Source organism: Podarcis cretensis (assembly GCF_951804945.1).
Source record: "Podarcis cretensis genome assembly, chromosome: 13".
NCBI lineage: Eukaryota > Metazoa > Chordata > Lepidosauria > Squamata > Lacertidae > Podarcis > Podarcis cretensis.
The window spans coordinates 30,303,106-30,315,768 of record NC_137182.1 but is presented as its reverse complement, the minus strand read 5'-3'; the positions used below and the strand labels follow the sequence as shown (position 1 = coordinate 30,315,768).

The window sequence follows — 12,663 nt, the reverse complement described above, 5'->3', positions numbered from 1 at the left end:
GTACAAGTCTCCAGGCAGGACAAATTGGCCAGGAAGAAGTACATGGGTGTGTGGAGGTGCTGATCAGCCACAACAAGCAAAATGATGAAACAATTCCCAGTTAGTGTCAAGATGTAAATCATGAGGAAGAAGGAGAAAAGGAAAGGCTGCAGCTCAAGCTGATTCCCAAAACCCAGGAGGATGAATTCTCTGATTGCTGTCTGGTTTCCTTCTTCTGTGTTCCCCATTGCTTTAATCAACTGGAAGTCAGCACAACCCTACAACATAACAAGAACCAATGGTTTTAATGAAGTGGTATTCACATATTTTGGGGACAGTACTGTGCAAACCTATACATGGCTACTCAGAAACACCACTGCAGAAAACTCAACGGAACTGATTCCCTGTTTGAAAAATGCATAAATGATTTCAATAGAAATTAATAATTGGAGCCAAATGACATGTGTCTTATTCAGTCTAAAATTCTTGGATATCTGATATCTTAGTTCTGAGGGTTAGGCAGGGCTTTGATGAAAGCATATGGCTTTAGTACTTACATGCACCCATTTACTGTTGGATTATGCTCCAGGAGTTAGTGCTGCTAGCAGAGGTTGTATGATGAACAACACCATGCAACTGAGTGTCTCTGAAACTGCCTCTTGCAAAAACGTAAAAGGAAGTGAGCCTGGAGACTTACTGCTGATTTTCTAGCTGTGTAGAAAATATGTATGATGCAAGCAACTTCTTAAACCCAACAGGGATCCCAATATTAATTCCTCCTCTGTGGACTACTATCTCATCTGGGTAAATTGTGACCTAGAACATCTATAGGTAGGGATGTTAGAGAATTCAAAACAAAAATAGAAACGGAAACTGAAGAGGAAAGTGATGAAGCTTGCTTATTTGCCCCATATTCAGAATAGAAATCAATCAAGTGAATACCAATTAGTTATTGCTGTTGCTGGTGTGCAGGGTTTTAAGCATAATCGATAGCATTATTTCCCCAATTTAAATTATGTTCCCTTTGCATTGAAATGAATGGCCTTTGAAATGAAGAGAATAGTGTTACATCATTGATTACATCAATTCCTTTAAATAGTAGGCAGTGTTTTCTGCCAAGCTCAGATGGTTTTGCCTAAGGAAGTGGTCTTTTGGGTATATGAAGGCAATATGGATTCTTGAGGGTGAGGATTGCAGGCTTGATTGAAGGATGGCAAGAATAACAAAAGCAATGCACACTTAAGTCTGAGCAGACTGAAGAGGATATATTACTGTATGCAGCTGAACACAGTTCACAGAAATAGACTACAGGAAACATACTACTCCATTGCTAGGCATGACGGAAAGAAATACAGTAAGCAGCATAGATCATGCCCCTTTGGTTGCTGCCAGGGAAATCCGTAAACACAGCTGTAGGTTGTCCCCTTTAACACATCCAGAAACAGACACAGCTAAATATTAAGGATCCAGCACAAAATCTGTTTATTGAGCATTTATCCTGATGTGCTTGCACAAAGATTACACATATTACAGCCATTGTACTTATTATGGCCATCAACTCAGGGTAAGGAGATAAGGAGGAAATTACCTACTTTCATTTGATTTAATACATCAAATCAACACTTTCTTGCTAAGACAACAGCTATAACACAGCAGCTGGTCAGAAATAACAACTGAAAGCATAGTCAGATAAACAAGCCCATCCGCAACAGGTGATATAATGCAAATACACAGAGGAGAAGTCATACAACTAAATGGAGTACTCTAGTCACCCCAACAGAGTTCAAAAGACATACCCAAAAATATTTTATTAGCTTTTAAACATAAAGGAAAGGGGTGAATTCAGTCAAATGCTTTTTTTAAAATGGCAATAATATTTTTAAAATGTAAGACACAAAGAGATGAAGAGGTCAAAAAGGCTTCTCTCCACCCCCACCCCCCATAGCAGAAGGGAAGTTTAGGATGGTGGAATCCTTTTTCTGTAAAGCCCTTTCTCTAACCACTACAGTACAGTGGTACCTCGGGTTAAGTACTTAATTCGTTCTGGAGGTCCGTTCTTAACCTGAAACTGTTCTTTTTTTTTTTATAAATATTTATTAAGATTTTTTTAAAATACAAAATGCAAAAATAATAAACAATATAACATGAATCATAACACATTTTCCAGAACTTCTTTGGACTTCCTCACGTCTCCCACTCCCACTTACATCGTTATAAATTTTTCCCAGCAATTTATCATCTTATTTATATTCTTAAATTTTGTTCAATTAGTTTGATCTATTCTCCACAAATTTTATATTTCCCTCAATCTCACTTATCGTCAATTTCAAATCTAATTCAATGGTAGGCAATTATTTATGATCTAGCATCCTTCTTAGCCTTCAACCAAATTACAATACTTTTGTAGATAAATCTTGAATTTCTTCCAGTCTTCTTCAACCCTCTCTTCTCCCAGGTCTCGGATTCTGCCAGTCATCTCGGCCAGTTGCATATAGTCCATCAGTTGCATCTGCCACTCTTCCAGTGTGGGTAGATCTTGAGTTTTCCAGCTCAACCTGAAACTGTTCTTAACCTGAAGCACCACTTTAGCTAATGGGGCCTCCTGCTGCCACTGTGCCGCTGGAGCACAATTTCTGTTCTTATCCTGAAACAATGTTCTTAACCCGAGGTACTATTTCTGGGTTAGTGGAGTCTGTAACCTGAAGCGTATGTAACATGAGGTACCACTGTGCACTACACAGTCTCTCACATATTATTCTCACAAGCCATGATCTTCAATTTTTGATGCGCTTAAAGGGAGAAAATTGAGTAAAGCCTTGCATAAACACTTAATCTACCAAATACAAACTTTAAGGCTTTGTGAACTTCTTTGTTTCTCAAACTCTAGATGAGAGGATTGATCAAGGGATTCAGGATGGTGTAGAAGAGTGAAAATACTTTATTGAGATCTCTCAGAGTTGGGGTGTCTGGCAACATGTAGACAACGATTATTGAACCATAAAAAGTGCAAACCACAATGAGATGAGAGAAGCAGGTCAAAAATGCTTTTTTCCTCCCAACAACAGATGGAATCTTCAGGACCGTGGTGATAATGTAAATATAGGATGTGAGAGTCAACAAGAATGGGATGATGGTATAAAAGAAGGCCAATAGAACGGTGAAGAGCTCAATGCTGCTAGTGTCACTGCAAGAGAGTTTTTCCATTGGGTTCAGGTCACAAAAGTAATGGTCTATGACATTGGGTCCACAGAAATGTAATTGAGCTAGTAGGTATATTACTATGCAATTAATCAACATACCATTAATCCATGTTGCAACTATAAGCTGAAAACATAGTCTTGTATTCATAATAGAAGCATACAGCAACGGTCTGCATATTGCCACATAGCGGTCATAGGACATTATTGCCAGAAGATACGTTTCTACAGCTGCACAAGAGGCAAATAAGTAAAATTGGGCTATGCATCCATTCACAGAGATGGTTTTCTCTTCAGTTATCAAACTGATCAACATTTTGGGCAGGATGATTGAACTATAGCAAGACTCCAGGCAGGACAAATTGGCCAGGAAGAAATACATGGGGGTGTGAAGGTGCTGATCAGCCACAACAAGCAAAATGATGAGAAAATTGCTAGTTAATGTCAAGATGTAAATTGTGAGGAAGAGGGAGAAAAGGAAAGGCTGCAGCTCAGGACGATTCCCAAAACCTAAGAGGATGAATTCTTTGATAGTTGTCTGGTTTCCTTCTTCTATGTTCCACATTGATTTAATCAATCTGTGGTTAACAGAGTCCTAAAATAGAATAAGGACCATTTATTTTAGTGCAGAAGTATCTAGTACACTTAGCTGGAGCTTTTGCTGGCATTTTCTATGGGACTCTGAAGCTGAGAAACACTACAGACCCGTTGTGCCACTCAAAAGGCGGGAGTACATAAAATAGGGTTGGGGGTGTAGATAACTCACATGGCAGATATTGATCACCCTCACAGCAGTCTGCTACAGAGATATTTCTACTGATTCATTGTATAGCATCTCTGGAACTATTAGATTTTACAGTTCTCCCTCTCACTGCAGACAAAGAAGTTGAACCAAAAATGGGACAGGAGTCTGTCCATGGAATCCCTTCCTTGGAGCAATGGAAACTTATTTAGGTCTCCATTGTCCACTGCTATTGCTGCAGTAGTGGAGAGGGCAGAAAGGAGGCATTATGGGATGGCTGTACTGGGGATAACTGAATCTAAAGCCCTCCCATTTCACCATGGCCATCATCCATAGAAACACATGCTGCATATACACCAGAATACAGAGGAAAATATCCCCAGCCCTGGAGCTAGAATATTTCATTTTCATTGAAATCAATGGAAAGGAAAAACTTTTTTTAAAAAAACAACTGCTCACCAAAAGGAGAATATCATGCCCCTCACTCTGCAGATGAAAGGCAAGTATGTATTTAGATTGGATGGATTCTCTGCAATGAGTTCTTTTTCCTTTGTCCCCTTTCAATTCCTCTGTTAAAGAAATTATTCATGCAAAGCACCTAAAATTGTTTGATGCTACCTCCCATCACCCATGCAGCAAGTCACAGATGATGGGACATGCGGTTCAGGAACACGGTTTCGACCACAAGTTTGCCATCTTTGCTCTTCACACTAAGTAAGTGTTCAACATTATTACTGAATGAAGACTTAGCTCATCCATTTGGATTGGATGAGCGGCAGCCCAAACCATGAATATATTTTGATGAAAGGACTGTGAAATCCTATACATGTCTAATCAGAAATAAACTACACAGAGTTCAAGGGAACATACTCCCTTCTTGTGAAATTGCAACCTAAATTAATACTAGGAGAAAAATGCATTTTTGGCTATGTTGTTCCAAATTATTGGTTTTATAGTATCTTGGTTCTCAGGGTTAGACCGGGCTTTGATGAAAGCATATGAATTTTGTACTGACCTGTACTCATTTCCTGTTAGATTGTGCTCCAGGAGTTAGTGCTGGTAGCAGAGGTTATGTGATGAACAACGAGTGGTCACTTTACTGCCTCAATATGCAACTGAGTGTCTCTGAAACTGCTTCTTGCAAAAGTTTTAAAAGAAATGAGCCTGGAGACTTACTGCTGATTTTCTAGCTATGTGAAAAACATTCATAATGTAAGCAACGTTTTCAACCCAAAGGGGATCCCAATATTAATTTCTTCCCCGTGGACTAATCCAGTGCCTAACCACCAAACCTTACAAAGTTGTGACGATTGCTATGTGGTAGGCAAAATCCAAGTGGCCAGTGCCAATCTGCCAAATGGAAAAATTCCTACCAGGTCCCCGTTCCAAAACGGGCAACCAGCCAAAGTCCATAGCAAGGCCCAAAACCTAAATGAAGGGTGGGTGGGCAGGTGTTCCACGGAGCAAGGTCAAGAAGGCCTCCAGCGTCAAGCCGCAGTTTTAATTGGCCCCACACCCTGCACTCCCATTGGAGCACAGACCCTGGGGTGACTGTGGCACCACCACCAGCGCAAACAGTGTAGAGCCCTGCCCCCACATCGGGGGGGAGGGTGTCCTGCACCCAGCACACAACCTGGACCCACCATTAAGAAGATCCAATTTACCGCTAAAGTTTACTACATTTGTTGTTGTTTCTAATTAATTGATGGCATCACAATATTATTTAATTATCCCTCTCTGCAGGTGGACAGGTAGATCCTTAGGTGGAGAGCAATGTCCACACAGAAAGGCCTCCTGCTTCCAGTCATGGAAAGCTCTGAAGCTTCCCCTCTGAAATTATTGGTGCTTCAATGGCAGAGATGACAAAAAGTAGTCATTCAGGGTGCGGGGTACTGGGGATAGATCAAACTGAGCTTTGGATCATGAGACTTCCCAACCCCCTAATGTGTATACACACAAGGCTCACTGACACATTAAATGTCTACTCAGAAATAAACCTCACTTACTTTGGTGGAATGTATTTCCTTCTTACCAAGTGTGTATAGAATCCCACCCTAAATAAATAACAGGAGCCAAATGCTATTTCTGCCATGATGTCCAAAATGTTTCAGTTTGTGATATTTTGCATTTTAATGTTTGACAGGACTTTGAAAGAGGTCAAGAATAGAAGCATATGCTTTAGTTCTTACCTGCACTCAGCTCCTGTTTCCTCAAATAATTTTCCAAGATTTAATACCAGTAGCAGAGGATTTCTCTAAATCTGCGATGAAAAACAATGAGCTGCAGCTCTATTGTTCCTATTGTAAAACAAGTGTTTCTGAAACAGTTTCTTACAGAAGCTTCAAAGAGGTAAGAAGTTGGACTTGCATCTGGATTCTTGGCTGTGTGAAAAACTTTTATGATGTAAACAACCTTCTAATCCTAAATGGAGACTCCCATATTAAATCTTCCATGGAGCATCTACTTCATTTGAGAAAAGTGTAATCTGTGACATCTGCAAATTGTTTCAGCCACACTAAAACATTTCCAAGCTCTCACTGTTGGCTGAAATATATTCATACTCAGAATACAAAGTGGGCTGCTATTTGTCTGTCGACAGAGTTGCAGTTTTCTGATGAGCCATCACACAACCAGAATTGTCAGCATTTTTATCATAGAATTCCTCTCAGGTAGCCCTGGATGTATCAGTAGATGGCCCATTTATGCTGTGTGCAGGCAGAGATGACTTCAGAAGCTCTAATGAGCATGTGTGGATTTGGCACAGAGCCTATTCCCAAAGTACCACAATCCCATTTGAGTTGATTATGCTTCGTTCTGAGTACCTCAAAAGCCCAATGCTGTATCTCAATAATGTTTCAAATTAAGACTGAGTCAAAAGTCCTTACTTCAGAAGTTTTTTGGGGGTGGGGTGAGATTTGAGGGAACCTCAAATAATGGATCAATTATTGGTAGTTCATTAGTGTGGAGCTTGTCACGTGTTTGGCTGTGCTGACAGCGCTGGGCATTGTTGTTTTACGAAAAGTTTCCTTTTATCTCTGCTGACATGGGGGTGGTGTGCAGATGGGGTCCACTCTTTTCACCCTCTGGAATGCCCCACACAGAAAACCTTGTGGAAGGAGGGGGATGATGACCACCAAGAGGAACTCTGCACTGCCAGCTCATGCAGAAGAGCGAAGATGAAAAATGAAAGAAAAAAGGAAATTTCTGCAGCATTCCATTAATCATGCAAATCCTGAGGCCCTTCTCTCAGTTCTGCCCCTCTCACAGGCATGCTTGGTAGGGACACAGGAGAGGACCTTCTCAGTGGCTGCTCCCAGACTTTGAAACTGCCTCCCTAGAGAAGCTAGACTGGCTCCTTCCTTGTTGGCCTTCCACCAGCACATGAAGACTTCCCTGTTCCAACAAGCATTTGAGAACTGACTGCTTTTAATGAAAGGGCTGGTACTGTGCTGTTTTCATTGTAATGATTCGTATGGGTTGAAAGTTTTTATGTATGTATATAGTTTTAATTTGATCAATGTTTAATTGTTTTTTAATTATTGCTTTTTTTCTATGTTGTTAGCAGTTCTTACTTTTATCTGTAAGCTGTCTTAAGTCCCATCAGGGAAAATGGAAGGGTAGGTAAGATTTTGAAATATGAAATCTCACAGACAAAGAATGTGAGAGTATGAGATCGTAGAAGCCAACTCCAGGGCGCTGTGGGTTCCAGGCACCCCCAAAGTCAATGAGAAAAGCCAGCAGGCAGCAGCGGTGCTGCCTCTGAGAGAGAAGCAGTTCAGCTCCACCCTCCGCAGCCAGCCAGCGAGGCACCCTTTTCCGGAGGGGGGAGAGACTCGGATGCAGAGTCTCTCTGTTTCCAAGTCCAAGCCCCTCCCCACGGAAAAGGGTGCCTTGCTGGCTGTGGAGAAGAGGAGCAAGAGGAGCCATCACCGCAGGCCACCTCAACACGGATGTGCAACATCACACACACAAGCCTGCACATCGTGCATGTGACGTCACATACACTACGTGCAGGTATGCGTGTGCAATGTCACACATCCATGTTGTGTCAGTGGGCACCCACAATCCTGAGGGCAAGTTGGCACCCCTGTGTGAAATTAATATTATTTGCCTATGGTCTTTCACTCTTATACTGAGTGATGTTCCTAGACTTAGTACCGATAGCAGAGGAGGTCTGTGGAACATGGATGGCTCTAGCCTAAGTGAAAAAAATGGATATTTCTGAAACTGCTTTTTGTAAAAGCTGAAAAGAAATGAGCTTCAGGAGTTGGTGATTTTCTGAGTGTTAAAAAAATATAATGATGGTGCAAGATACCTTCTGAACCTAAAAGGAATGTCTACATTAATTGCTGCTTCTTGAGAATATACTGGGTGATATTTAACTTACTGGTTCTGTAGGGTGGTTGTAGGGAGTTGACAAATAAGTCAAGACTGTGTCAAAAATGAAGAAGACTTAACTGAGGTCTGTTCATGGATGTCTAGTAACTTGTAACACTCCCACTAATCATTTATTGTACGTTAAAAAGGCAAACGAGAAGGGCAGGTGAAAAAGGACTTTTGCCTTCCCATAGTCAATGAAATCTTTAATCTGTTAACAATAGTACAATGATAAAACATGATTGTCAGAAGAAAGGGATGGCTGTGACTATAAATGCATTTTTATACACACTTCGACACTTGGCACTCGCACAGGCATTTTTGTACACATTACTCTGAGAACTGCATTACAGAATCTAGAGATGTATGGATTTTGAAGCATGGCTGCATTTCAGTTTGCATCTTGTTTCAGAATGTGGAAGTTGAGTAAGTTTGCCTTGGAATGCAAGTTGAAATTAATTTCTCTGCCTTTTTTGTTGCTGTTTAGTCGTTTAGTCATGTCCGACTCTTTGTGACCCCATGGACCAGAGCACGCCAGGCACTCCTGTCTTCCACTGCCTCCCACAGTTTGGTCAAACTCGTGTTAGTAGCTTCGAGAACACTGTCCAACCATCTTGTCCTCTGTCATCCCCTTCTCCTTGTGCCCTCTATCTTTCCCAACATCAGGGTCTTTTCCAGGGAGTCTTATCTTCTCATGAGGTGGGCAAAGTAGCTACCTATATATCCCACCTGCTGCAGTGCAGAGGAAAATTGTTCTCCTAAACTACCATACCCTTAGAAAAACAAGTGATTCTGTGTCACAGACTACCTAGATGAAGAAGAATGGTGGGAGGCTACAGCTGGGGAACACACACCCCAGGAAGCATCAGAGTGGTAAGGCTCTGAGCCAGGAAATGCTCAGTGGGATGCTGGTGGGATACAGAAGACAGGCCAGAGGAAGAAGGGGGAGCAAATGGGTTGGAAGCTGAGTAAGCAACAGATTAAGTGAGAGTGAGGCAGTTGAGTAGGAGAAGCATGCTGAGGTTGTGACAGATCCACAGCAACCTGCCAGTTCCACTATTTCCTTCTCCCCTCCTATTCTGTCCCCAAGATCAAGGAGGGTATTACATAAAGCAGAACAAAAGGCACAGAGAGCCCCTCCTCGAAGGAGTTTGCAATGGTTAGGAAGGCAGCCAGCTGAGGAGGAATCTTAGGAAGAAGTGGGAGGCTCAGATCTTCATTTCTGGCAACTGATTCATCAGGCTAGACCTGCCCACGGAGTTTCGCTGATGTGTCCCTCTGAATAATGACTCAACCTTACTGCTCCTTTCTGAGTTTCTGTGCTGAACTGCAGCTGAAACAGCTCTGACATTCTAGCAGCAGCAGCAGAAGGGAGGGCAAGAGAGGTTCATAATGAATGCAATGGGTGGAACAGTTAAACTCACCTCTCTTCATACTGCAAACTCAAACCAGGTCAAATGTGGTGTCCAATTGGGATTTGTTTGTTTGTTTGTTTGTTTGTTTGTTGTTTAATGTTCCAGGTCTTCATCTTTCCAAGGCACACAATTCACTGACAAACTATACTGGATATTTTTATCTTAAGCTCCTGGATAGAAGCTCCATTTGTTTGTTTATACACATTACTGCCATCAACGCAGGGCTAAGCATCTACAGAGCAAGCAACTGACATGTCATTGCTAAGCTAAAAGTCATAGCACAAGAGTTGCTCAGAAATGTGAACCAAAAGCAAAAATTATCGCAACAACATATTTCAGTATGCCAAAAGGAGTTCAACAACCAAATGGTATGGCCACCCAGATGAGTTCAGCAGCTATGCCTCAACACTTCTGATTGCCTTTTAAGCATTGAGGAAAGGGATGAATTCAGCCGGATCCTTGACAAATTCAGATGACTCCTTAGAAAAAATAGCCATCTACTGCAAACAGTTCTTAGGGCTTTGTGAACATCTTTGTTTCTCAAGCTATAGATGAGGGGATTAATCAAGGGAGTCAGGATGGTGTAGAAAAGGGAGAAGACTTTATTGAGATCTCTCAGAGTCGGGGTGGCTGGCAACATGTAGACAATTATTATTGTAGAATAAAAAATGCAAACTACAGTGAGATGAGAGGAGCAGGTCAAAAATGCTTTTTTCCTCCCAATAGCAGATGGGATCTTTAAGATGGTGGCAATGATGCAGACATAGGATATGAGAGTCAGCAGGAATGGGGTGATGGTGTACAATGCGCACAAGAGGAAGGCGAAGAGGTCGATCAGGCTTGTATCACTGCATGAGAGTTTTTCCATTGGGATCAAGTCACAAAAGTAATGGTCTATGACATTCGGGCCACAGAAGGATATCTGGGCCATCAGATAGGCTACTATGCCATTGCCCAGCAAAGAACTAATACATGGCCCAGCCATGAGCTTAATACAGAGCTTTCCATGCATGATGGAGGCATAGTGTAAAGGTTTACATATTGCCAGGTAGCGGTCATACGACATTGCTGCCAGGAGGTATGTTTCTATAGCTGCAAAGAATCCAAAGAAAAATAGTTGGGCCATGCAGCCACTAACAGAAATGGTTCTCTCTCCAGTTATCAAATTGCTCAACATTTTGAGCAAGGTGACGGAGCTATAGCAAATCTCCAGGAAAGACAAATTACTCAAGAAGTAGTACATGGGAGTGTGAAGGTGCTGATCAGCCACAACCAGCAAAATGATGAGGAAATTCCCTGCTAGTGTCAAGATATAAATCAAGAGGAAGAGGGACAAAAGCAAAGGCTGCAGCTCAGGCTGATCCCCATATCCCAAAAGGATGAATTCTTTGACTGCTGTCTGGTTTCCTTCTTCATTCTTCCACATTGTCTTTCTCCAACTGAGGTCAAGGCAGCCCTATAACATAATCAGAGCACTTTTAATACAGAGGTGCACACTGAGAGCGAAATCCATGGGTGGAGGGTAGGAATGGCGTGGAAATTTGATTCATTTCACATTCAATGCTAAATTTATCAAATTCACACTTTCTGGTATAATATGATAATCAACACATAGCCATCCTCCCATACTATCCAAATTTTGTGATGTAGTTATCCAAACAGTGTTCACAAATATGCACGTATTATGGGAAAGTGTGCAAAAAAAAATGTAGATTTGTGGAAGTACCATACAAAATTGCATTATATTGCTGGCCAAAATGTGTCTGTAAGAAATACACACAAAAATGCAGAACAACCTTCATGGGGATTTCTCTTAAGAAATACAGATTGCTGCAGATATGTGGTGAACTGAATGTGGAAAAAATAGAAGCTGAGAAAACCAAATTAGATAGATTCTTCCATCCTTAGCAGTGTCCAGCCACTCCTGCTTCCATCCAAATTTTGCCCCCCTCCCCTATAAATGTTGCTCCAATATCAGACAAAGCAAAAAGGAGGGCTTCTGGAGTCATGTTGAAAATGGATCAGGCTAAACTTTGGATCCAAAGTCCTCCTATTCCCCTGAGGTATAGGTACACAAAATACAAACACATTGCCTTGGATGCAAATACAAGCTATCTCTACACATGTACAGGTGCTTGTGTGAAAAAGTGTACACTTGTTAATTTTGTACAGCTCATGTAGAAACATGTGTACATGCAGATAACTGTATGTGTTTTCAGTTGTTGTTTACACACACCCATAGGTTGTATACTCAATGAATCTGTATCTGTACTCCCCAACACTCACATCAGAACTAGGAGGAAAGCACACCAAATCTTGGAACTGGTTTATGTATTTTCCTTACCATTGAAACCATTGGGGAGAACATTTTAGTAAAACAGCTCCCCCAAAGGGGAACCATGCCATGCACATAATCTTCCACCCTTTATAGTATTGCACCCAAAAATTAACAACAGGAGCCACATTCCACTTCTGCTATCTTTTCCAATATTCTTGGATTTTGGTTCTTAATGTTAGTCAGGGTTTTGAAAGATGATGAAGATAAAGCGTGCGGATTTAGTACTTACCTTCCCTTATGTATCTGCATTCAGTGATTAGTACCAGGATCAGTACAGGTAGCAGAGGATTTCTCTGAATTTGTGTTGAAAAACAATGAGCTGTAACTTCATTGTCTCAGCTGCAAAATAAGTGCCTCTGAAGAGGCTTCTTTCAATAGCTTAAAAGAAGCAAGTCTGGGGACGTGCTTCTGATTTTCTGGTTGTGTGGAAATCATTTATGATGCAACCAATCTTCTAAACCCAAAGGAAATCCTGATATTAATTCCTCCTCCATGAGACGGCAGTCACCTTTTTCCTGCACTCCAGAGTTTGATGCACTTTGGATCTCTATGTCTTTTTATCTACCTTTAAGTCTTAGGCTCAAATTGCCTTCTGCTCCTCCTAGCGGTCACTAG

The 12,663-nt window shown here is 41.4% G+C and overlaps 2 protein-coding genes across 2 annotated transcripts in view; both read right to left on the bottom strand.

Annotated features, from left to right (window-relative positions):
• The window catches only part of LOC307200216 (epididymal sperm-binding protein 1-like), a 180,738-nt gene that overhangs the window by 112,454 nt on the left and 55,621 nt on the right, over positions 1-12,663 (bottom strand).
• On the bottom strand, positions 10,020-12,394 carry LOC307200136 (olfactory receptor 1E16-like). Its single transcript, XM_079948536.1, has 2 exons — positions 12,278-12,394; positions 10,020-11,166 (listed from the first exon to the last, which is right to left on the bottom strand). The coding sequence occupies exon 2, from the start codon at positions 11,134-11,136 to the stop codon at positions 10,099-10,101; it is 1,038 nt and encodes a 345-aa protein (XP_079804662.1). The 5' UTR covers positions 11,137-11,166; positions 12,278-12,394; the 3' UTR covers positions 10,020-10,098.

Excerpts from the sequence above, each read along its gene's own strand:
- LOC307200136 (XM_079948536.1), bottom strand. The coding sequence starts at position 11,136 with ATGTGGAAGAATGAAGAAGGAAACCAGACAGCAGTCAAAGAATTCATC.